Source organism: Hyperoodon ampullatus (assembly GCF_949752795.1).
Source record: "Hyperoodon ampullatus genome assembly, chromosome: 9".
NCBI lineage: Eukaryota > Metazoa > Chordata > Mammalia > Artiodactyla > Ziphiidae > Hyperoodon > Hyperoodon ampullatus.
This window is the reverse complement of record NC_136922.1, coordinates 86,384,182-86,411,459: the sequence shown is the minus strand read 5'-3', so window position 1 is coordinate 86,411,459 and position 27,278 is coordinate 86,384,182. Positions and strand designations below refer to the sequence as shown.

The 27,278-nt window shown below is 37.4% G+C and overlaps 1 protein-coding gene across 3 annotated transcripts in view; it reads left to right on the top strand.

Annotated features, from left to right (window-relative positions):
- Positions 1 to 27,278, top strand: part of UBE2H (ubiquitin conjugating enzyme E2 H) — a gene marked incomplete at both ends in the record, with an annotated part of 115,245 nt that overhangs the window by 70,804 nt on the left and 17,163 nt on the right. For 2 of the 3 annotated variants that reach the window (XM_079711463.1, XM_079711465.1), the window contains 4 exons: positions 4,050 to 4,126; positions 4,711 to 4,785; positions 22,447 to 22,486; positions 23,798 to 23,850. In XM_079711463.1, the coding sequence (XP_079567589.1) occupies positions 4,050 to 4,126; positions 4,711 to 4,785; positions 22,447 to 22,486; positions 23,798 to 23,850 (245 nt within the window). The remainder of the gene's footprint in view (positions 1 to 4,049; positions 4,127 to 4,710; positions 4,786 to 22,446; positions 22,487 to 23,797; positions 23,851 to 27,278) is intronic. The other variant, XM_079711464.1, reaches the window with a different exon arrangement.

Here is a 27,278-nt window from a genome sequence, read left to right as displayed (position 1 = left end):
TTGTGTAATCATAATGCCATTCAGGGAAAATAAGTTGGTGGGTGGCTGGCATTTTAAAAGTGAAATGAACTTGGATTCCTGGGAATGTTAATCATTATTCTACTGAAAATGCTGACATTCCTTAATAGTGACATGCTAAGTAAGTAAAAAGCAGTATTTTACAAATAACTTAGAGGTGAGTAAAATGTGATTTTTATGGGTTTATTTAACATATTTTTACAGAACGGTATCTGAAGGATATTTTATATTTTCAAGCTTTGAAAGTGAGAAAGTAATGAAGGAACCTTCTAGTGAGTTCCCACCAGGCTACTAGCCTGACCAGCACATCTCAGAAATAGATCATTGTAACCTGTCATTGTAACCTGCCTTCTCATTTACCTTCCTTGCCCTTGACTTTGCAGCAGGGAGCAGAAAGAAACTCATGGCCTCTACCATAAATATACATGGTAACTAGTCAAGTAATTTTATATTTTTTGTGGGTAGGTCATTCATTCATGGTGATGGAATGGCTTATTTTTAATGCAGTGTTTTTCTTTCAACTAAACTTAAATTCTTTTTTTCCATCTGATTTAGTGTCTGTACCACTCCAAGGCAGCATAAATTTAGTACAGCTTCTTCATTTTACCAACTTGGTAGAAGTTTTTAAAGGTTTCATTCAGTTTACTTTTAGCTTTTCATATGAAATGGACTATAAGAACACTTTAATTTACAGTATAATGTGTAATTTAAGACAGACCCAGTGTATCTGGAATGTGGGTTATACCAGGGATCATGGGAAAGAGGAGGTTTGGAGCCTTAATTTCTAATCTCATTTTCACATGACCTTTTCGAAAGAAGAATCTTCTTTGAAAAGTAGGTAACAGCATAGACTAAATCCCAAACAGATCACAAAATGGAAGAAACCCAGACTTAACTGCATCTACATAAAAGATAGAAAAGATATCTTCAGTTTTCTAGAGGGGACATTCATGTGGATAACTTATAATTTTAAATGATTAATTGAGTAATTGCTGTAGATCAGTGTCATTCATAGCAAGTTAGGTCTGATAGGGAATGCTGCTTTTACAGATTCTTATATTGTAAAATTAGTTTGACTTCTTTTGTTGAACTCATTTAATTCTCTACCTTACTCCATTATTATTCTTGCAAATTTATTTAGTTTCATGTCTGAGATATCTTTATATGTGGTACTACAGTGTATTCATTTTGACTACTTCTGGATACCCCAAGTTAAGCAGAAACATACATTAGAGGAGCTCTGGGTGGGGAGAAGACACTAGTAAACAATAATAGACACTAGTAGCAGCCTGTTGCATAAATGGCTTATAATTCTTTTTCCTATTGATAAATACTTAAATTATTTTCATTTTAAAAATTTAAATAAAAAAATCTGTACATGTATCAGATAGTCTTATATTTAGTAAACTTCTTTTATTAAATAGTAACATATGTACAAAAAGTGCACAAATCATTTTTGTAGCTCATTGATAAATGGAGCTGTAAATAAAAGTGTAATCGGCACTCTAGAAGTCCCTCTCAAACCCCTTTCCAATGACCAGGCCCCACTAGAGGGTGACCACTATCCTAATTTCTAACACCTTGATTCATTTAGCCTGTTTGAAATGTGTGTAGATGGAATCATATTGTATGTGCTCTTTGGTATCTGCTTTCTTTCACTTACTGTAATATCTTTGAGACTCATCCATTTACATGTACAGTTAATTTTTTATTGCTGGGTAATATTCTGTTGGGTGACTGTACCATAATTTATCCTTTTTACTGTTGATGAACTTTTGGGTTGTAACCTAATTTTTGGATATTACAAGTAGTGCTATACGAACATTCTTAAACGTGTTTTGGTGAACATAGGTATTCCTGTCTACTGGGAATAGTGCTGATGAGTGTGGGACATGCATGTGTGCAGCTTTACCGTGCCAACAGTTTTCCAGAGTGGTTGAAACCGTATCACACTCCCACCAGCAGTGTCTGTTTTTTGTTTTTTAAAAAATAACTTCAGAGAAGTGAAATTTGAGTAAAAGAGTAAATTCATTTTAAGTTTTAGAGTATAGTGCTAAATTTGTCCTCAGGAATACCAATTTATACTCCACTGAACACTGGGTTTTATCTAGCTCTTTCATCTTTATCAATTAATAGTGGAAAATATCTCATTTTTAAACTATTTTAATGAGTTGGACTTTTTATGGCTTAATTTCAGTTTTCTTTACTTGGCTCTTCTGGTCTTTTCTTTTTAGCTTGTCCTTTGTCCTAACTTTATTTTTTATAATATAGAAGTTTTAAATGTGTGTGTGTGTGCTTGCATCTGCTGATTTTTCCCTCTGTGGTTTCTGGCTTTGGTGTCATTCTTAAGAAAGCCTTTTTATCCCCAAGGTTTTTGTTTGTTTGTTTTTTTGAGAACTTAATTATTTGTAATTAACTTTGTTTATTGTAACTAGATTTGACTTTTACTAACACAAGGGAGCTTTTTTGGTTGTTTTTGAACAATTTAAACATGTACTTTAATTTATTACATTAACATTAGCTTTGGAATATTTTGTAAGGAGGTGCCAGGAAGAATTTAGTACACCAAAGCATGCATGCATGTGTCATTTGACCATGAGAAATGAAGCCAATTTTCCAGTGTGGATACTATTTGAATCCTTTCAGTGTGCATGTTATTAAAATAGTTTTCAAAAAGAATGAGATCAAATAGACTGAATTATCTTATTATTTAATATCTCTAGTGGATACTGTTCATTGCTCTTGAGCAAGGACTTTGCCAAAAATACACCTGGCCTCTGTTCTGTGGCCTACAGGACAAAGGATTGGAGAGCCAAATACTTAATTTCAAGCCTTTAAAACTAACATTTTTCTCTATTTAAGAGATCACTTTAAATTCTTTGCCTTTTTTCTTTTGTATAATAGTACACATAATTAAAATGTAATTTGCACTGGTGGTTGAGAAAGATGAGACCAGTCTGTCATATCTGGTTGTTCTTGTTGGTTTTTTTTTTTAAGGTTACAGTGGGATTTGAGAGCTCCCTAAAGCCCCCACCATCTAAAATTTTTCTCAGTAGAGTCATTATTGGGTTAGACCACAAAGCAGAGACAAAACAGATATTAAGCCAGTAGCCCTCTCTTCTGCTGATGTGGGTTGGTTTGGTTTCTATAATCGAATCTTAGTACCTTAAAGGGGTGGGTCTCGGGACAAGTAAATTTTTGAGGAAGGGAACACAGAAGTGTTAGTGCTCTGTGATTCCAGCCCCGAGCACATAAGAACCTAGAGGCCAGTCTCAAGGGTATGGAAAAGAGGGAGGAAAAGAGTAGGTGAAAATAAATACTACAGATAAGATTTAAAAAAAAAAAAAAATTTTTTTTTTTGCTTGTCTTTTGCCTTTGGCAATGCTACTTATAGCAAGGTTATATCACTAGTTATTTTGATTATTCTCTAAGCCAGGGAGAAAATTATGGGGACTTCCTTAGTAAATGTGTAATTTTAGGAGCACAACAGCATTTCCAGTTCAGGAGAATCGGTGTTTTGCTGAGTGCTTGAATTTGACTAAAGGGAATGCTGGATTTATGTTAAAGGGTCATTGGGGATAGGATGGGGTGGGGACAGTACAGAGGGGAGAAAAACTAAAATTAAGTGCCTATTTTTCATTTACTTATATATACAATGTGGTCTTACACATTTTACATACTTAACCCATTTAATCTTCACAGTGGTATGTAAAGTGGTGTTTTCCTGATTTGCAAAGGAGAACAAAAGGCTCAGGGAGTGAGTTTACATTATTTTGTCTAGGCTCAAACACAGTATATGGCAGTTCTAGGATTTGAACACCAGCTTCTCTGAATCTAAAGCTCATTCATATTCTTTTCACAAAAGCATATATTGCCTTTTAAATTACAAGAATTATTATTCATATTTTATATTTTATTGCTTTCATATAAAATGTTGGTAACACTTTAAATGGCATATCTTGAGGAAGCCATCTTTAGTTCTTCTGGGTAATATATAAAGCCTGTGTAATTTCCTTTACCTTCCACCTTAGCATCGAGAGTAAGCATGAGGTTACGATCCTAGGAGGACTCAATGAATTTGTAGTGAAGTTTTATGGACCACAAGGAAGTAAGTATATGTGTTGGTATGTGTTTTTTATTACAATCTTTTACTCTATTCCTTAATACACAGTGAGAATATCAAGGGAGATGGTGATATGTGTAGTTTTTGAAAAGTAAATTTAATTCTAGAAGCAGTGAGAAAATCTTGCTCTTATCATAATTCCTTTATATGCTTTTCTCTTTTATCTCTGTGTGACAGTATTAAACATGAATTGTGAATTCTGGGTTTTGTGGAAATGTTTTTTGTTGTTGTTTTTTGGGGATGGGATGGGCATGGTATAGATTGAGACAGTAGGCTATTACTTACCAAATAACTGAACAGTGTTTGATACTTTAAAGAATCAGGTAAATTTGGGGGAGAAAATGAACCTTTGCTAACTCTAGATTTTTTTAAAGAGAAGTATTATAATTGAACATAGAGTACCTACTAGTTATAGTAGTTAGTTACTTATAAGAGTTCCCTGACTCTTGAAGGAATTAATTTGCAAGGTTCTCAAAACAGGTTAGGATTTAATGTTTAACTTACATTCAGATTTATCTTCTGATTTGGAGGCACAATCCTAATGTTTAACTTTTTTGCTTTTATTTCAGCACCATATGAAGGTGGAGTATGGAAAGTTAGAGTGGATCTTCCTGATAAATACCCTTTCAAATCTCCATCTATAGGTATGTAACTACCCAGTTTCTCTCCTTAGAGAGTTTTGAAATGGAAAAAAAAAAATCCTACGTTTTATGGGAGATCATTAATTCCAGAAATATTAACTTAACTGAATTTTTTCCTTTTTTGGCTTAGGTTAATTAGTAATTTGGGGGGGGGGTACTTCCATAGTGTGATAGAAGATGTTTAAATATACCCTTTGCATGCTTGTAATGACTATAACTCTAGATTTTTCTGTCTGTTAGGGCCAGATTAAACAATTTTAAGACCCACTGTTCATTCAGGCTATTAGCAGTAAATTAGTAATCATCTTAAATCTCATTTTAAATGCCAGATTGTTGGAATTAATATTTTACAGTGCCTATTCTAATTCTGCCATTTAAAAATCCTGTGTATATCCTACTTTACTTTTGTTCACTTCAACTCTGGGTACCCTTTTCCATTCTCTACATTCTCAATCTTTTTAGCCCTCTAAACAGCTAAAGAAAGTAGAGAAGAAACCTCAGTGGGGTTGTATAAAGGGTATTTTTTTCCTCACCTTCATCTTCTGCCCTAATTGGTGATATTAACCTATTACCCCTGTTAAGGCATTTAGTGACAATTTAGGTATTTTAGCATCAGATGCTATAGAGGTATATTTGATTGAAGATTGATAACCTTTAAATATTTTGAGACTGTAGAATGGTAGTAACTTAGCTAACTTAAGCCAACTTTTAAACATTTCATTCTGTAGATGATTTTAAAATGTTATAAAATATTGACCAATTTTAAGAAGGAAGAAGAAAATAAAATTGGAATATATTAGAGCATTCTCTGTCACACTGAATCGCATGTTCAGAATTGTTAGTTTCAGATATCTTGCTACTGCTGTGGGCTTGTCTTCAGAGCTAATGCCAGAACTCTTGGAATTTAGACTGCCCTACCACCCCAAAAGGGTTTTTTAAAAGAGGTGGACCAAAGACATTCTGAGCTTTATGTTTTGATTCTAGGTCCCCACATTTCTGTCTCGGATAAATAATGCAGGAACGTTAGAATAGTCACAGGCTAATTCCCAGTCAGATGCAACGGCCTAGCCCCCTGACATCTAGCTACTTTATATGTTTTAGAATTTCATGCTATAAAAATACTACAGAGCATCTATATCCCTTCTTAGGCTGGGATTCTTAGTGCTCATTTTAAGAATAAACTGGTGATTTCCTCTTAAGGGCCCTTAAGTTGAGTTTTTAAACTCAGTAATTGAGAAGATACTTTATGGATAATTGAATTGGAAATCTCCCCATTACTGTAAGGGCCTCCAAGTTTTAGAGTTATCAGCTGGTGATATAAGAAGAGTGCTGTGAGGTGCTGAATCTTTGAGACAATCCCTGAGTGTATCTGACTTAATACCTTAGCATACTTGCGACACCAGCCCATTCTCAGTTTCATTCCAGTGTGGTGGAATGCAGATTTCACTCAGTTCGGGAGGGCTTTTGTGTCACATTGTGGTTCCCTATCCCCCGTTTGTCTTTTAACTTTAGGGTGTTTCTTTCTATATAGGCATTTAAAACTTTTTTTTTTTTTTCGGTACGTGGGCCTCTCATCGTTGTGGCCTCTCCCGTTGCGAAGCACAGGCTCCGGACGCGCAGGCTCAGCGGCCATGGCTCACGGGCCCAGCCGCTCCGCGGCACGTGGGATCTTCCCGGACCGGGGCACGAACCCGCATCCCCTGCATCGGCAGGCGGACTCTCAACCACTGCGCCACCAGGGAAGCCCTAAAACTTTTATGTAGGGGCTTTCCTGGTGGTGCAGTGGTTGAGAGTCCGCCTGCCGATGCAGGGGACATGGCTTTGTGCCCCGGTCCGGGAGGATCCCACGTGCCGCGGAGCGGCTGGGCCCGTGAGCCATGGCCGCTGAGCCTGCGCGTCCGGAGCCTGTGCTCAGCAACGGGAGAGGCCACAACAGTCAGAGGCCCGCGTACCGCAAAAAAAAAAAAACTTTTATGTAGTTGAGTGGTATGCTCTTTAAACCTTTACAAACAGAATGTCCAAACCATGTAAATTCATTCAAATATATTTCATACATACCTATTTACTTAAAGACTAAAAATTGGCTTGCTAAATCTAGTTTTGTTACCCTAGATTCCTAGTCAGAAAGGAATGAGTATAGCTTGTTGAAACTAACAAGGAACCTATAGAAATGCAATTACATATCCTGTAGAAATGTAGTTTTTTCTCAAGTCTTGTCTTAACATATATTTCCAGGTAATATAATTATTTCATCATAACTTTCAAAGTGTAAATATCTAAACTTCAGACATTGTTTATTAACTAATAACACAACAGAAGCCTCTGTACTTTCTTAAATTAATGATGTAACATGAAATTGGTTAGGACAAATGACTAGGCTAATTTAACTTCTTTATAATTTTTCCTTTGCCTTTCTGTGTGCTTTTAGAACTTGGTAATACCTACAAATGTGTACCATATTCTCTTAGGGAAGTAGGTCTAGTTGAAATATTTGTACAAGCTGTCCTTGTTTCCTCCAAAGGAAGATTGCATAAGAGAGTTTTAAACAGTTGTGTGGGGTGACCCATTTTCAGGTCGTCAACAGTGTAATTACTGTTAGAATGTGCATTAAACATTTTGAGAGGTAGTGGCTCATGTAGAATAGGCAAAGATTCCTTTTTGAATTGTATAGATAGTTGCAGAATTATACAGAAGGGCAAGGAGATAAGAGAAACCCAACTTCACTGCTCTTTTTAAACCCTGCCTCTATAGTATCTAGGCAGGCATACCCTTCTTTCTGAGCCAAATTTTGAGATGTGCAAATTTAGATTAAGTATTTCAATGTTTAGCTCTTGGAATTTTAAAATATATATGTATATATATTTCTTTGTTTAATATTACTATGTATTTTTTTAATTGTATAAATGCTCCATATCCATAGTAGGAATGTAAGAAGGTCCAGGTGAGCAAAAGTAAAGAAAAATTAAAATGTCTTATAAGCCTATCCCTCAATAGATATCATTATTTGCATAAAGTGCATAAAAATGTACTTTAAAACATTTTTCTATGCATATGTAAGTGTATATGCAATGTAATTTGACAGGCTCATCTTTGGTATATACTCCAAATACAGTTTTAGAGAGTTTTCAGTAGTTACATGATTGCATGAGGTATAACTCAAAAAGTCCTTTTAGAAACAGTTTACGTCTTTAAGTAAGTTTTTTCCCCCCAAACAGCAATAAACTCCCTCAACTCCTCTTTGGAAAGAGAAGGAATATAAACAGACTCCTGGGGAAGTTATGAGCTTACTCTTACAATGCCATCATTGTTCCAAACATCTTAAGCTCATCTTTTGGAATTTTACATTCTCTTTGAATATCATGAGTGATGGCAAATCTTGATGCTTTGAAGCTGGATATAAATTCTTGAAATGGCTAAAGGTCATTTAATTCTAGAGAATAAGATGAATTGAAAAACAAAGTAACATCAGTTGAAATCTAAAATGATATATGATTGTGAAAGTGACTTAAGTTTAAGGGTTATGATTTTCTTTTAAACTGGCCCTATGGGCTCTTTCAAAAGGAAAGTATAAAACTCCTGTAATCAATTGTAATGTCATTGAAGTATTTGCATCGTTTTCCAGAGAGACTGCTTTGATGTAAATCATATTTGAATCTTTAAGTTCTGATTTATTTGAAAGTACAGACTTTTATCTTTTTCATTCAGAAACATTCCTAGAATGCTAGCAGTGCTGCTGGGTGTGTCACTGTGTAGTTAGGCGAATGTGATTGGTCAGTGGACTGGTTCAGGAAAGAGTGGGAAAGAATGGTTCTGGCCCTGGTTCTCCTTGACTGTGAGAATGATACTTATCAGAACTGTTGTTTCCTCTTCTAGAAAATGAGATAATGGAATTAAATGAAGTCTGCATGTTTGATATTGACCAATGTATTAAATACTCAGAATATATGATATATGGCATTCTACCCGATAGTTAGGAAGGCTGTGTAAGGCTTTCACTAGTTGGGAGGAAAAAATCAACACATATAAAATACTGCATTTGCTTTAATGACAGCATTTCCTTGCTTTTTAGGAGAAGTGTGAGTTAGCAGCTCAGTTGAGGAAGAAAGAGTATATGGAGGAGATAGGCTTTTACAAGAATTGTATTTCACATATTGAGAATAGAGTCTTTACAAAGCTTCAGAGATGTGAAGGTGAACATAAGGACTTTACAAATACTCTTTCAAAACCCAAGTAATGCCCAGCCCATGAAGATTATGTTATACGCAGAGGAGTTTCTACAGAGACTGCCATATTCCATACTTCTCCAGATTCACAGTTTTCAGTCGTTACACGTGTGCTCATCTACTAAGGAAGAGCTTTTATCCGTCAAAGATAAGACTTGCAGTTGCTGTGTGGGGAAATAAAAATGAGTGATCTCATATATACAGAGGTTCACATGGAGCAATTTTTTCTAAAAATTAAAAATAATCGATAAGCATAGGATACAAATGGTTTTGTGTCTAATCCAAAGAATGCAGATTAAAAAAATGAGAGAATATATGACTTATCAAATTGGCAGATTAAACATTGTTGGCAGAGGTATTATGATGTAGCCAACCTAACAGTATATATTGATAAAATTTTGTATCCTTTGAGTGATTTTACTTAAAATAAGGAAATACCCAGAGGTGTACACTAAGCTTAATATACAAGAGTATGTAAATTGCAGTGTTATTTTTTTTTTTTTTTTTTTTTTTTTTTTTTTTTTTTGCGGTACGCGGGCCTCTCACTGTTGTGGCCTCTCCCGTTGCGGAGCACAGGCTCCGGATGCGCAGGCTCAGCGGCCATGGCTCACGGGCCCAGCCGCTCCGCGGCATATGGGATCCTCCCAGACCGGGACACGAACCCGTATCCCCTGCATCGGCAGGCGGACTCTCAACCACTGCGCCACCAGGGAGGCCCGCAGTGTTATTTTTAAAACTTAAAAGTTGGAAGCAACCTAAATCACCCAGTTGATAATAAAGTAGTTAAATTGTGGTACATTTTAATGGACAAAATGTTTCACAACCATTCCTCATATTTTAACACCATCTTTAAAGGAACACATAGGAGGGAATTCCCTGGCCAACCAGTGGTTAGGACTTGGCACTGTCACTTCCAGGGACCTGGGTTCAGTCTCTGGTCAGGGAACTAAGATTTTGTAAATCGCACGTGCAACATGGCCAAAAATAAATGAATGAATGAATGAATGAATAAATAAATAAATAAATAATGGAACACACAGGAAAATGTATAACATTATATAGTGTAACAATTTTTTCCATGCAAATTCCAAGTATGAATGCCAAATATTGGCTATAGTTATCCATGGCTGTTAAGGGAGTTAAAACCATTTTTCTGTAATTCCCAAATATTCTACAGTAAGTACCCTTTTATTATAAAAGTAAATATTTAAAAACATATGGCAAGTGCATGTCTTTTGAATGTCCTGTCTACATCTTTGTCTGAGTCTATGCTTTTCCTGTCTTTTGTTCTAGAAAGCCACCAAGCAATCCTTGGCCAGAATTCTCACCTGGTAGCTTGCTAAGGGCCTGCTGGCCCCCATGTTTCCCACCACACTCCTTTCTTTTTTACCTTCAGTTTTAATTATTTGTGCGTGTAAGTGTACCTACTATTTCCTTTGTTTCTCTGCTTACAGTTTAGTTTACTCCATCTTGGAATAAACTTTTAAGTATAGCTATTCTACACTCCTTTTCTTCCTTTCCCTTTTCCCTTCCCTTGTTACCTTGAGCAATTCTCATCTGCTTCTTTTTTCAGTCTGACTCCTCCACTTATGTTTCCCTTTGTTCCATTTTTCTCTTCATATGAACCAAGAAGGCTCCCGTTTACAGCTAATAATAACAGTAATACTTTTTTTTTTTAACAGAAGGGGAGGGGAGAGTTTGTTCTCTTATTTTCAACAGGCAGAATTAAGCCTCTTTTTTTTTTATTTTTAATTTTTTAAATTTTATTTATTTTTTGGCTGCGTTGGGTTTTCATTGCGGCACGCGGGGGCTACTCTTTGTTGTGGTGTGCGGACTTCTCATTGCGGTGGCTTCTCTTGTTGAGGAGCCCGGGCTCTAGGCATGCGGGCTTCAGTAGTTGTGGCTCACGGGCTCTAGAGCGCAGGCTCAGTAGTTGTGGCGCACAGGCTTAGTTGTTCCGTGGCATGTGGGATCTTCCCGGACCAGGGATCGAACCTGTGTCCCCTGCATTGGCAGGTGGGTCCTTAACCACTGCACCACCAGGGAAGTCCAATAACAGTAATACTTTGGATAAACCTCACCCAAGGGGGCACACTTATGTCTTCTGATAAAATACAACATAAAATACTAGATTTAAGCCTTTCAGCCTCTAAAGCAGCGGTCCCCAACCTTTTTGGCACCAGGGACTGGATCTGTGGAAGACAATTTTTCCACGGGGGGCGTGGGGGCTCGGATGGTTCAGGCGGTAATGCAAGCGATGGGGAGTGGCAGCTGAAGCTTCGCTCACTCGCCCACCACTCACCTCTTGCTGTATGGCCCAGTTCCTAACAGGCCGCCAGCAGTCCATGGCGGGGGTGTTGGGGACCCCTGCTCTAAAGGTCTTGAAAGTACCTTGAAAAGTTCCCTTCAAGACCTACAGTAGTCTCCATCAGATCTACCTATTTTACTTAAACACTAGCATTCAAGAGAAAATTTTAAAGTTGTCATTTAATCTTATTTTTAAATGTCTACTGACTAGCATATTAATAGACATGTATTCTGCTAATTTCAGATAGAACTATAGAGTATTTTAGAATCTTTTGTAGATAACCTTAAGACCAGCCTGGGAACTCTTGTCACCATTTATACTTTTTTAAAATAGAAAACTCTTTTGTAAGAGCCAGCTAACAAGTCTAGAAACTCACTTTTGAAATACTCCCTGTGTGTATCTCCATATTAACAGTGAGGAGGCCCCTCTCAGGGGCAGGCTATATGTGCTGTGTGTCTGGACTGTAATTTGATGATACCAAAGCTGATTGTGTAAGAGGAATTGTTGAGAACAAGATTCTGGAGAGACCACTTAATGTGTTTGCCGAATGTTGATAGAATGGCCAGGGAAAAAACCAATCTCATTCTTCAGTGTAATTGATGTCAATAGCATATGGCAAGAGCTAGCCAAGTCCATTTGAGTAAATAGAAACAAAACGAAAGAGTCATGGACAATAACAAAAATTAGAATACTATTTTGAGCTATACCAATGGCCTTTACAATTAGGTCAGACTGTCATCTAAATAGAATGGTTTTAGGTCATTCTTTTCCAAAGGAAACTAGACTAGATAACCTGTCTGAGTTCCTTCTAAATTTCCCAATCTGCCACCAGTTTTTAATTAAAAGATATTCTGATAATCAGTGCACCATATTCTTTTTACTTGTGCCAGTGATTAAAGGAAATGTTTTCACCTTTTTCATTGGCAGATTCACAGACTCTTCTGGCATAATACATTTTTTATTTCACTATGGCCAGAAATTACCTCACAGTATTTTTGGAATGGAGTTTTATAACATATGGTATGACTAACTGTAGAACTTAGAATATTTACCATTTACTTTGTGTCTTCCTAGCTGGAAACATTGTACAGTTACTCCCTCAGGAACTATTGTGAGTAACTTGACTGAGCCCTGCTTAGTCAGGAGTAGACCAGGATTGGGAGTAGAGAGTAGTGTGTCATGCATGAGAGGTTTGGGGTCAGTCATTTAACAAAGACTACTTGAACCACTATATTTCCACAAATAGAATGAATTCTTAGACTGAGGAAGCAAATTCCATTAAGATCACCTATATACTTCTCTACTTTTGCAACCTTGGGTTTGAATTTAGTTCCTGTTTTAGTTACATTCTAGTAGAAAAGTTTCCTAAAAAAATTTTTTTAGATAATGCTATGAGAATGTAAGCCATTGTTAAAAGCTCTCCTTTTACTGGAGTTTTGAAAATGAGATTTTTCAGGATAGATTTTTGAAAAGATTATGTCTGGCAGCTGAGGCAGAACCTACTTTCTCATAAAGTGGATACATCTTGCATCATGTCTTCTAATCAGCTCCACAAATTTATCAGATACCAACTGTGTGCAGGGCATTATTCTAGGTGCTAGGAATACAGAAGTGAACAAATTGCTCCCTTCACCCTTAAATCCTTTTGTGATGGGGGGGAGATAAAACAAAATTTTAAATGTCTGATAGCTTTATGCAGAGAACTGATGTGATAGAATTGACATGATAGCTATCTTAGATTAGGTATTCAGGAAGGGCTTCTCTGACAAAGTAAATTTAAGCTGAGGTTTAAATGAAAAGGGGAAAAAAGCCAGCCCTGATCCTCCAAAGTCAGGGATGAGAGCATTTTAGGCAGAAGAAATTGTGAAGACAAAGACCCCGAGGCAGGAGCTTTGCATGCTCAGGGAAGAGAGATGAGGCTGGGAGGCTGGGTCGAGAGTGTGGGATATGAGAAGGGGTCCAAGTGGTAGGCAGGGTGAGGTCCTGTAGAGCTTTGCTGGCCAGGTTAAATGGTTGAGTTATATTCTTAATGTAATGGAAAAAAATCATTGCAACATTTTAAACAGGTTTAGTGATCACTCTGCTGTTGTGGGGAAAGAGTAGAGATACTGGTGGTTTGGATCAAGGTGCCAAGGTTGAAAACTGGTGTATTGGATTGGCCAAAAAGTTTGTTCAGTTTTAAGTAAAGATAAAAGACACATTTTTTATTTTCACCAATAATTTTATTGAACAATTATTCACTAACCGAATGAACTTTTTGGCCAACCCAATAGATACACATTACTTGAAGAAATCTATCTATATAGAGGAAAGCATACAAATGAGGCTGTTACCTAGAGGAAGAGAAAAGGAAGGCTTTACTTTTTATTTCTTGAATAGGAGATTTTGCTACTTGCAGGCAGTTGTCTAGAAGAGAGGGAAAGCTTGGTGATGTTGGACGTCAGGAGGAGAATTAAAGGAGCAATGCCTTTGACACTGTAGGAAGGGACAAGATCAGAACACAAATAGAAGACTGGTACTTGAGAAGACCATGAACATGAACATTTGAGCAAGCTGTTGAGGCAGGAAAAATTAGCATGTGGGGGGGTGGATTTTGTTGTGGATGATGAGGGATCCTGCCAATTGGCACCCATTTTCCAAAAAAAATGGACAGGGCTATTAAGTCAAAGTGAGAAATGGAGGGGCAAAGGGAGTGGGAGATTTGCAGAATAACGGTAAGATGTCCAAGTCATTGGAGAATGGGGGAGCAAGCTACTAGAGAAAGAAGAGAGGAAAATTATAGGGGATGTTGAATCCACGAAAGTTGTTATAGAGCATACTTTTAAAAACTGGTATATTTGTTTACTCACATCTCTCCTCCCTGCCAACCCAATAGATATAAACTCCATGAAGGCAGTTCCTGGTTCTGTTTTACTAAAAATCCGTCTCCCCAACTCCAGGCTTCATACATTGCCTGTTCTGCAGAAGAATATCTGTTGAGTGAGTTAGTGAATAAATGAGTGCATGCCTATTTAGAGACATCCTCAAGTCCAAGTAAGAATTGTGAATGATTGGTTTCCTCCAGTTGTAGATGGGTATTTTGGAGGGGAGAGGGCAGGGGATTTGCAGAGAATTGCCAGAGAGTGATGATGGTGATAGCTCTTAAACCTAGTTAGGAGAAGACGCGAAAAGGATGGTGGTAGGTAGGAATAAAGAGGGAGGGCGAGTGGATTAGAGTTCACAGGTGAAAGAATTGTTCATGGGGTGGGAAGCTCTTTGACAAGGATAGGAGACTGTAGTGGGGGAGGGGATGTCTGAGTTTGTGATTTTGGAAGTGAAGCTATTTGTAGGGATGCCAGACGTCAAGGCATGTCCTGGGAGTGTGAATGAGATAGAACAGAGGAAAGATCATTAAGAAGAAGCTTAGAGAACTGAGAGGCCCCAGGGTGTGAGGAGGGTGGTCTGTGTAGGTAATGTCACTAAAAATGACAGGAGTTGGTGGGGGAGAGACTTGGGGGCTTAGGTGCTGAAGTTCTCAATGATGGAAGAAGTCAGTAGTCAAATTGGCCCTGTCAATGGCCCTGTCAATGAAAAACCTGTTGTTAGCAGTTTGTAATATCTGAATTTATTCAGCTTCATCTTGCTGTATAGCCAGAGTAAAAATAATAGTCAGCTTTGATTTCCCTTCCCCAGGCCACCTCTAAGGGGTAACCTTGCTTTTGCACATGCTTGCTTCTGTGAGAAGGTTTGTCCATTTCCTTCTTGAAGCTGGCTTATGTCAGTTTTAATTCTGCCTTTGGCAATTCATTATTATATAATCTTTCCATTTGCTGTATAAAAGTTCCACCTAACTTGCTGTTTAGGTTAGCTCCTACTTGAACTTTAATTCCTCTAGCTTTTGAGCTGGTTGGTTAATCTGACATCTTCGGGGCATAAAATTCATTTTCCCTTTAGGATTGGTGGTATAATGAAAACATATATCCTTAGCTTCATTTTTCTTTAGTTAAACTGAAATTCTTTTAAAAACAAATAAGAGTAATATCTTAGTTCCCTTGGAAAAGCTTGTTCACACAGCTCAAGATTTGTTCATATTCTTGGTGTTGGTGAAAACCATATTGCTAGAAGGAACTTTGGAGATTATATCATCCTGTTCCCTTATTTGAAGGATTGTAAAAATGAGACTCAGGAAGGCGGAGATATATTACTACTAACTAGTTGCAGAGTCTCCCTTCTAGCTTCCAGTCCAGTGTTTTTTCCATATGCCAAATGCAATCAGAACAATCTTTTAATAGTAAATATTAGAGTAACTGTATTTGCCATTTCCAGTGTGATAGGGTTATAAAAAAAACTAATATCCCATAATCAAAATACCTTCTAATGCTCTTGACAGTTCCTAAAGGATTAAGAGATGGATATGTAGGGGCAGATATTTTCATTTTTAGGATGAGAAAAGTGAGATGAAATTACTTGCCTGAGCTCATGAGTTACTGGTCACATGCTGTGCATATATTCATTAAATCTTGGTGACAGTCCTGTGATATGTGGATACCATTATTTAACCCAGCTTTATGAATAAGGAGACAGAAAGGCAAAGAAATACAGTAGGTCTAAGTGAAACTTAGGTAGTCTGACTGGAGCCTGATCTTTTAACCACGACTTTGTGTAGTAATAGTGGCAGAGACTTGAAATTAGGTCTCGAAATTTCAAGTCCAGTGTGTTCTGTCCATACTCTGCTGCCTCTGACCATGAAAATAAATCCTGCCTGATTCAGACAGTGTGGTTATATGAATGACCAGGAGAGTGAAAGATAAACTATGGAGACAGGAAAGAGATTACAGTCTTCCAAAAATGGAAGTGCAGAAGAGTAGATTTAAGGCTGCAGGCTTTGGTAATCTGCTAGGTTGGTAGAAGAGTTACGCTGTTGAAGGATAACACTTCACCTTTTCTTAGTTATAAATGAATAAATGAACTTTTCTTATCCATCCAGCCCATTCCTCAGATTCCATATTATCAGAGAGAAAGGAAGAAACAGAAAAGAGGACCCCTTGTTGAGTTTAGATCTCCTGAACACACACAGGATCAGTTCAGAAGTTCCCATGACACAGGGCAATGAGAGTGAGCTCCTTGCTTGGTTCCTCACCCAAGAAGAGACCAGCCCAGGTCCATCTCTCCTGAGTAGGAAAGGCTCAGCTCTCGGAAGAGACTTCTGCCCGGGTGCAGGCTGCCATGGGCTGGGCCTGGCTGTCTGAGGTAAGATGAAAATCTATCTGAGGGTGCACTAATGCACAAAGCTGGCAGTATAGCTGTCACCAGTGAAGCTGGCAGCATCCCCACCCCTTTTTTATCTGGAACACCCTAACTCTGATCACCTCCTGCATGCTAGGAATGGAGATCCAAGTTATTGCCCTTAAAAAATTTATAGTCTGAGATACTTCTAGGGGAGATAGGATTTAATCTTTAATAAATATATTTTAAATAATTATATCTACTTTAAAAATAGAGAATTAATCAGCTTCATTCTGAATGGTCTACTTTATGTGGGTATTTGTCCTGAAGATAGACTATCAGAGTAATTTAATATATTCATTTACTGTTTTCTCACAGGAATTCATAAGCTTATAATTAAATCATATCGGCCACAGCTGCCTCAACCATCTGCAGTCCAGGTTCATTTTAGCTCTGGGATAAAGTTTTCATTTTTGCCTTTCGTGCTTTTCACCCTATTACCTTAGGGTAATAGGGTTTCATGAGTCACCTTGTTTGACCTCATTTCTTCAAGATTATTCTGGATGAAATTTCTGGATAGATGACTGGCCCTTAGGTATTTCATTCTATCCACAAATTTGATCACTAAAAATATCCCCACTTGTAAACGGAACAAAGATGGAAGTATAATTAATTTTTGCCTCTTTCATGTACATATTGACCCCAATATCAGTTATTCGAAAGTGTACAACTTTGTACAGATCCCCTCCTGGGATTGGACACAGAAACAGTCTGAAATAAAAAACAGTTTTCAGCATGACTCGGCACAGCATTATTTACTTTCTCTGTTTATTAGCCTATGGGTCAAGAGATTTGTTATTCTAGAGGTTGAGTATTGGAGTGGAACAAGCAAAAGCATGGCATATTTTTCTATTTTAATAAACTGTGCTTTTGTTTTCTAAGATATGTAGTTTTTCATCAACTAAGCATGGTTTGGATTCCTCCTCCAGAATTATAAATCTCCTGATTCCCTTCTGATAAAAGACGGAGGACAGAAGTGGTAAGCTTTTTAGCTAAACATTTGTACCTGTTGTCCCCTTTTTTATAAATGCTTGAGCCATGCCAGAGAATAATTGTCCAAAAAATTGAAACAAAGGAGTTCTGAATTTTATCTGATCAAATCACTGAAATGTTATCATTAGAAAATGTCTGGTAGTGAATAAAATCTTAAATCATATGGATTAAAGGTGACTTGCTGCTTCCACTTATCATGTTTCCATAAAAGCAGTTTTCAAAATATGTTCTCTTAAAATATCTTCAAAATAGTTCCTGGTCAAATGGAAACAAGTGTTGGGAAAATTCTCTTGTTGCAGACAAATTCATTAATGTGGTGATAGCATTGCCAAAAGGAAGGAAAACATGCCAGGGCAAACACACTCAGTCCTGAGAATGTTCCTTCTCTGAATTCCTAGCCTGTTCTTTCTCTCCTCCCCTCCTTGTGCAGAAGTTCCATGTTGCCATCATTATCCAGAATGTAAATAGCTTTGCCAGAAATGCTGCTCACAGCTTATCCAAGGACAAATGTAAAGGAGATATAGATATATACAGATATAGATAAATCTAACCCTTTCCATTTATTTGCGTTGGGTATTTTTCTAACAATAGAAAAAGCCTGGTATAGGAAGAGATGATTGTAGTGTGGAAATTGTTTTTTAGTAGAAATGGTCTGGCTGTGCTTGTTCCTCAATGGCAAGTTTATAAACTCCATTTCTGCCTACTTTGGAATAGTCAGTGGATTGTGTGTCTCTTTGTGGTATTTTAGCTTGTTAGTAACTTTGTATTATATTCTCCAGAATACTTACGTACCTAAAAATGTGCCTCACAGAATTAATTTCTCTTATGGACTTAACCATTGGCCGTTTCCCCTTAAGTCCTCTGTTCTCAGAGGTCTGGCCATTGTTATTAAATCCTAGATTTTAGAGCTGATGGTCCTTTTACAAACAGAATAAGAGTGGAGGTTTTGGAGATCATGTAGCCCAGCTGTTTCTCTTTGCAGGTAAAGAAGCAGACCCACAGAAGTGTAGTGACCTGATCAAGGCCTGCAGTTAATAGCAGAGTTGGGACTAGAAGCCAAATCCCTATCAGTACTTTTCTCTTTCCAGTCCGATTCTGCTCTCCACCTCAGAGCTCAGATGGGGTTTTATATTTAGCAGGGGCACTGGGGACTGGGCTCCAACCCATTTATTACTAAAGAATATGTTTACTAAGCCCTTTTTGGCCCTCTTTCTTATATAGTCTTGGACTCAACCAAGCCAAAATCTAGATTAAATTGAAAACAGTGTGGAAACTATATTGATTCCAAATGTAATCTCCAGACCTTGTACAAGGAGGGAGGCAGGAACCTTAATCTTTCAGAGACAGTTTTGATAAACATTTAAAGCTTTTTTCACCATAGCTATTTCCTTGACTTATACCTTTGAGGTTCCCTGTGACATCAAATTATTGAAGCTTCATTCTTCTATTTTTTTAATTTTTTGTTGAAGTATAGTTGATTTACAGTGTTGTGTTAATTTCTGCTCTACAGCAAAGTGATTCAGTTATACGTATATACATTCTTTTTTCATATTCTTTTCCATTATGGTTTATCATAGGATATTGACTATAGTTCCCTGTGCTATACAGTAGGACCTTGTTGTTTATCCATCCTGTATGTAATAGCTTACATCTGCTCACCCCAACCTCCCACTCCATCCCTCCCCTTGGCAGCCACCAGCTTGTTCTCTACATCCATGATTCTGTTTCTGCTTCATAGATGGGTTCATTTGTGTTGTATTTTAGATTCCACATATAAGTGATATCATATGGTATTTGTCTTTCTTTCTGACTTACTTCACTTAGTATGATAATCTCTAGTTGCATCCACGTTGATTCAAATGGCATTATTTTGTTCTTTTTTATGGCTGAGTAGTATTCTATCGTATATATGTACTACATCTTTTTATCCATTCATCTGTCAGTGGACATTTAGGTTGTTGCCATGTCTTGACTATTGTGAATAGTGCTGCTGTGAACATAGAGGTGCATGTATCTTTTTGAATTATAATTTTGTCTGGGTGTATGCTCAGGAGCGGGATTGCTGGATCATATGGTGATTCTCTTTTTAGTTTTCTGAAGCTTCATTCCTTCTAACCCATTTCCATTGCTGCGATCCTACTTCTGGTATGGGGTGGGGGTGGTTTAAAAAGGATAACAGAAAATATCCCCACCACTAAGAACTAAGCACTGTTGATATTTGTACATATTTGTTTGCAGTTTTTTATCTATGTGCACACTTTTTAAAATACCAGGGCAAATAATATACAAGCACATATATCTTTTTAGTATGTGTGCTGCCAAAGCAAGAGCTAGTTCTTTTTTAAAGGAATATAGTTTTACAGATAAATTCATCTTTAATCACCATTCCTCATTCTGTTACCTATTCCCACCATGACCTTGGCCCTGCACCCTCACTAAAATAATTACTCTTATAAATTTGGTATATGTTGGTCCAATACGGTTTTCTATACTTGTTACCATAGAGAATATGTAGTGTTGCTTCGTTTTAGATTATGTAAATGGTATCATGCTGTAAATATATCATCCTGCAACTTTTTTGTTTCCCCTCAGCTTTGGCTCTATCCTAATTGATACATACTGACCTCATTCACTACGTTGGCTGTATAGGACTCCCAGTATAAGGATGTACTACAGTCTCTCCCATCCCTTGTTGATGGGCTTGAACTTGGTTCTTGGCTTTTATAAACACTGCTGCAACAGATATCCTCGTAGGCCTTCTTGGACATATGTATTAGTGTTTTTCTGAGGTTCGATAGAATTTTTATTCTGCTTTTTCCTCTCTTAACATTAAGGCATGAACATTTCCATTGGCTTAGTATAATCGCCTCATAAACACATACCTTGTACATCTAGACTTTGAAACATCTTGAATGAAAAATGAATATGAAATGGTAATTGGACACAAATCTTTTTGCGTCAGAGCAATTTAAACATTGCATGGGCTCTCTTGATAGTAGTAAATAAAACATTAAGCTATTTTAACACAAAAGATTAAAAAACAAAAATTGGAAGCATGATTAGTACTTGGAGTGGCTAGAACATGTGAGGATTGGAATGTCTGGGATTTCATATAGTCTCATCCCCGTTTTCTAAGTCTAGAGAAGTTTCTTAAATTTTTGGAGATGACCTCTGTCACACCTCATCCTTGAGGATCTTCCTTTGATGCCACTTGTCTGCATCTTTCCTGACATCTTCCTCTCTTCATACATGCTTCCCCTGTCACCTCTTTTTTTTTTTTTTTTTTTTTAAGGGCTTCAAATGCTTGGCTTTTTTTTTTTTTTGGCTGTGTTGGGTCTTCATTTCTGTGCGAGGGCTTTCTCTAGTTGTGGCAAGCGGGGGCCACTCTTCATCGCGGTGCGCGGGCCTCTCACTGTCGCGGCCTCTCTTGTTCCGCAGCACAGGCTCCAGACGTGCAGGCTCAGTAGTTGTGACTCATGGGCCTAGTTGCTCCGCGGCACGTGGGATCTTGCCAGACCAGGGCTCGAACCCTTGTCCCCTGCATTAGCAGGCAGATTCTCAACCACTGCGCCACCAGGGAAGCCCCCTGTCACCTCTTTTTGCACACTGCAGTTATTTCTTTGTGTGTCTTGTCCCATTGCTCCAGTGACCTCCTCGGGAATAGAGTACTGTCTTTATTTGGTTTTGTACCCTAAATAAGCACAGTGCCTGACACATAGATGTTGACCAAATATATTTTGAATGAATGAAAGAGAACATGTAAGATGGGGGTGGGGTGAGGGAGGGTGGGATTGGGACGTGGTGATAGCCACTTAATAAGGAACTTCAATTTATTGAAAGGAGGGTACGGAATAAGGAAGTCTAAAAAGGAAGTAAGGGGACTTCCCTGGCGGTCCAGTGCTTAAGACTCCGTGCTTGCATTGCAGGGGGCACGGGTTCAGTCCCTAGTCAGGGAACTAAGATCCCGCGTGCCGTGTGTCACGGCCAAAAAATAAATAAATAAAATTAAATTTAAAAAAGGAAGTAAGGCGATAAGGATGACAAAATGAGAGCTTTGACAGTGGATCTCTGCTTTAGAATACTGTCATTTGCTTGTATACAAACTGATTAAATCACTGGTTTTGAGTTAAAAAATAATTTCTTTTTGGAATTTAAATATCAATATATTTGTTTAAAAGTCTATACATACTTGTTTTTCTAGGAATAAATCAAAAAATTTGAATCCCTGACAGATACAGCCATCTTACAGAATTTTTTTGAACACCTTGCCTAATTTCTTTGTTGCCCCAATTTTAATCAAAACTGGGTTTCCTGGAATGAGTAGACTAAAGTTAAAGGAAATATTTTGGTCACTGTTCTTATGAAATCCTTTGTGGTTTGGAAGAAGTACTCCTTTAGCATTTCAGCAGCTTCATTCATATTCCGCACATGGTGTAGCACAATGATACCAGTAACTGAGCTTCGGAAGGAGAAGTTCAAATGCAGAACCTCCACATTTAGTGATTGAACAATAAAACTTTGGGGAGGAAAGTCAGAGTAGCTTTCTTAACTTTTATCATGGCACTAGTTATAAACCATTTAGTACTATAAATTTTCTTGGCAAGTACCTTCATAGCTCAGAAAATAATTTCTTGTAATGATTATTTTGTATTAGAAGCTGCATTGCTCTCAAAGTTTGCTCATTTGATTAGTAGAACTCTGATGTATTTTAAGTAATTGACACAGCCAGGAGAATATAGTCTTACCAGTAACCAAAGATCTAAGATTGAAAGTAATGAGTTATCCTAATACTGAAATTGTTTCCAGTACTGAAATACTTTAAAGCTAATTGTTCTCTGGATACTTTTTGCTGCTAATTAACATCTCTTTTTACAGGATTCATGAATAAAATTTTCCATCCCAACATTGATGAAGCGTAAGTAACTGTTTAAAAATGTTTAAATCTTAGCAGCAACTGCTCTTGGTTAGAGTTCATCTCTCCGTTATAAAAAAGCCTCAATTATCTTTTTGGATTTTAACAACAGATAGGACTATAAGAATGGTCACTTCCATTATAGAATCCAGGACTACGATATTCTAACTTGTTCAGGGTCCACTATTGGACTGCTTGGTTTTTTTCCACTGTCATGAATGGGTCCTTCATTTCTCTTGATATCCAGCTAACATTTGTAATATTCCATATCTCTGTTCTCTTTGTATAGACACTGTCCAGAGATCTGTCTTCAGTGTACAGATTATATTATTTTCAGCCCTTAAAGTATTTCTCAGTCCTTGAGAGTAAAGCAAACAGTTAATGAATCTTAATTATCCCTTTCTTTCCTTCTAATATTTTATTAGTGATATTTTAAAATGTGATATCAGTGCCTCCTATTTTATACTTCCAGTGCTATTTAGAATACTATTTATCCTGCAGTTTTTCCTTGTCATGGCACTAAATTTTGATATTACACACACGCACACACGTGCATACATATGAAGTATTCTGAACTCTGAGAGGTTGTATGTATATATGTACATCATGCCCCATTGTCCTTTAATACTTTCATGTATCAGTCATCTTAACAAGGATGTTCTCTTATGTAACTGCAGTATAGTTGTCAGATTCAGGAATTGAATATTAATGCAGTACTTTTTCATCTACTGCCATATTCTGGTAATGGACTTTTTAGCACTTTTTTTAAAAATTCATTAAAGGATCCAGTCCAGTATCATCTATTGCATTTAGTTGTCATGTTTCTTTAAACTACTTCAATCTGAAACCATTCCTCAGCTTTTTATAAAATTGACATTTTTAAGGAATAAAGACCAGTTATTTCATTACTGTCCCTCAATTTGGGTTTGTCTGATTTTTCCTTATAATTAGGTTCAGAGTATGCTCTTAAGGCCAGAAAACCAAAAAGTGAGATTGTGTCCTCCTCAGGGTATCCTCTTTGGAGGCGCACAAGTTTGTCTGCCCTGATAACCAATGTTAATTCTCATCACATGGTTAAGGTGTTGTCTGGTTTCTCCATTGTATAGTTACTGGTTTTCCCTTTCAATCTCTAAGTAGACACTTAAGACTTTGTGTATATTCTGCTCCTCATCATGTTTTCCCCAATTGGGATTCTTTGGGGTTTTTTTTAATGATCTATTAAAAATATTTTTCCTGATGATTAAACTAGTTGCCAGATACATGCAACTAACTTTCTAATTTTTTAAAAAATGCCATTCTTTCCATCTGTTTCAGGTCAGGAACTGTGTGTCTAGATGTAATTAATCAAACTTGGACAGCTCTCTATGGTGAGTTTGGCCATGGAATATTTTTTAGAGATGTTGAGACACTGCCTAAAAAAATGTTGTTTGGATTTTCTTCTCTGGTTTAAAATGTTTTGTTGGGAATGGGAAGGGATTTTGAAAGCCGGGTGGGCAAGTTTAATCAGTGAAAAAAATGTTTTCTCATGAGTACAGACTTTGGTTTAGCAGTGGAAGTTTGAAATTATCTGGTAAGATTCTGAAATTAATGTATAGTGTTACACATATGCAGACACACAAATACATATGCAGACATTTTATATATGTGTTATTCTGAAGCACATTGTATACATGTTTATCTGTAATGCCTTTTAGTTTTGGAAAAACTCTTAGGAATGTCCCTTTGAAATGAGATGATGTATTAAGAGGTTTGGGGGATCATCATCTCTTTCAAAGGTGAAAACTTTGTTATGAAGCAAAGAATAATTTAGCCTTACCTTCGGTGCTGAAATTGACATATGATCTCTTACAGTGAATCAGCACGTAAATTGAGATCACAGAGAGAGAGAAGCCTTATCAGGCCTTGTAACTTGGTTGGGGAGCTAAAAGTATTTTTAAATATATTTAAAGTTTATTAGGGATACAACAGATCAATCTGTTCTCCCCACATGTCCAAGTTCTCAGGCTTCACAGACTCTCCCTCTTCTCATGCGCCCACCTCGTGAAGCTTCCCCTGATGCTCCAGCTGGAAGTAATCTCTGGACATGCCTAAATTTTATAGCTCTTTTTTTGTGGCCTGCTTTTACTTTCTACCTTGTGTTTGTTGTCTGTGCCTACATTTTCTGTGCTACTGGATTATTTCCTGCCCTAAGGGCTGTCAGGGTGCTGGGCTGATTTGTGTTTAAGTTCTGGCACTCCTAGCATGGTGCCTTGCACCAATTTGTTTGTAAGAATGAGTGGCACAGGCAACAAACACTTGCTGAGAGGTGCAGAGAGGGAAAGATCACTTCAGGCTGGGGTTAACTAGAGACGGCCTCCCCTTGTTGGAGAGTTGTGAGACCTTTTAGCGGTCTTAAGGTACATAAGACCCCTTATTCCAGCCACCATCTGCAAGTCAACTTGTTTGTACTAGGATGGTGATAAGAATCACAGAGGTTGGTCACCAGCAGCACACAGTTAATCCTTTTTTTTTTTTCCTCCTCCTAATTCTTTCAAGAGTTATTTCCTCTGCCTGGAGTTATCCTCCCTGATCTTTGTGTAGCTGGCACCTTCTTTTATCATCTCAAACATGCTTCCTTAGAGAAGCCTCCTTTCCTGGCCACTTGATCTGAAATAACGCCCCTCCATAGCACAGCACCCTCTTTTAAAAACCTTAAAATTTATTTATTGTTTATCTTGTCCTGTCAGATTGTAAGCTCCACAAGAGCAGGGACTTTGTCTCGTGTGCACGCGTGCGTGCATGTGTGCGTGTACATATGTACAAGTGCCTAAAGCAGTAGCCCATGTACAATGAGGGTTCACATATTTGTTGAATTAATAGGTGAATTAATCATGCCCAGTACTGTTTAACATGAGAGTTTTAGGGAAACGGCAGCTTATAAGGAGATGAGGCAACAAGAAAGAACATATACACTGAGGTTGGTTAAAGGGATTCCTTTTAAGATGGTTTTTCGGTAAAAATGTCTTGTGGCAGGTTGCCTGGAATATCTGATGTAATGATGTATTTTCTTAAACTGCATTCACATTGTAGAAATATACATAACTAAATGCTGCAAGCTGGTTCCAATGACAATAAAGTAAATTGGACTTTAGTTTAACTAATTCTTTTACTACTGACCAGAAGAACTTTGTGGAAGAGGTTTGCTGATTGTCAAGTACCTCACATCTCAGAACAGATTTTTTTTTTTTTTTTTTTTTTTTGCGGTATGCGGGCCTCTCACTGTTGTGGCCTCTCCCGTTGTGGAGCACAGGCTCCGGACGCACAGGCTCAGCGGCCATGGCTCACGGGCCCAGCTACTCCGCGGCATGTGGGATCTTCCCGGACCGGGGCAAGAACCCGTGTCCCTGCATCGGCAGGCAGACTCTCAACCACTGCGCCACCAGGGAAGCCCCAGATTTTTTTTTAAATAACAGTTTTATTGAATTATAACTCACATACACCCATTTAAAGAGTGTAATTTGATGATAGTTTTTAGTATATTCACAGTTATTTACAACCATTCCCACATTTTTATCATAGAATATTTTTATCACCTCAAAAGGAAACCCTGTACCCTTTAGCTATCATCCCCTCATCTCCCAGCCTCATCCCCCAGCCCTAGGCAATAACTAACCTTCTTGTTGTTTGTATAGATTTGCCTATTTTGGACATTTCTTGTAAATGGAATTATACAATATGTGGTGTTTTGTAGCTAACTTTTTTACTTCGTATAATGTTTTCAAGATTCATCTATGTTGTAGCATGTATCAGTACTTCATTCCTTTTTATGGCCAAATAATACTCTACTGTACAGATATCATTTTTATTTGTCAGATGATAGACATTTGGGTTGTTTACACCTTTTAGCTATTATGAATAATGCCTCTATAAATATTTGTGCACAAATTTCTCTGTGGACATATGTTTTCATTTCTCTTGGGTATGTACCTAGGGGTAGAATTGCTCGGAGATACGGTGACTTTGTTTAACCATTTGAGGAACTATTTTCCCAGGTGGTACCATGTTAACATTCCTGCCAGCAGGTGTATGAGGTTCAGAATAGACTTTCAAGCAACAGGCCAACGTGACTAAGGTTTCATCACATCTATAAAATGTTAGAATATGTTCTTGTATTACCTTGCAAAGCATTTAGTAAGTAACAAGAATTAAACCACATTGATCAAAGTGAATTTTGATTTCTGTATTACATGTGTACAAGTTACCATTAAGTGTTCCGTAATACAAGAACATGAACACACTAACAGGTAAGTGTAGGAAAGCAGGAAGAAAATATTTTTATAGTATATTCAAAATTATATTCGGCATGGGAAAACCGTTTTGACATTTTTCTCAAGTCCAAACTATTCCTCAAGAAAATTCAACATTTCTTTCATGGAAAGATTTAGGAGCAGGTAAATACAGTTTATGTGAAAGTACTGGTAGTTGGTTTAGATGACCTTGACGTTTCTTTTAGACTTATCTGATCTTGAGATCTAAACTGAATTTTTATTACAAGCTGCTAAGCCCTCCGGCATTGAAGGTTAGTTTCATCATTGGTGAATTTTGAATCACTCAATTTCCTGCTGTGATTCTTGAATTTTAGGTCAAAGGACAAAAACAAATCTAACTTAATATGAAACAACTAATAGGAGAAAGTTGCCAAGTTAACACAGATATTCAACTGAAAAGCAAAAGGCTTAGCTTGGTAACCAAAACTTGTTTCAACTCTACTATATAATATGGTAAGGAGCAGGGAGTTACTTGTGAAATTTCCTAC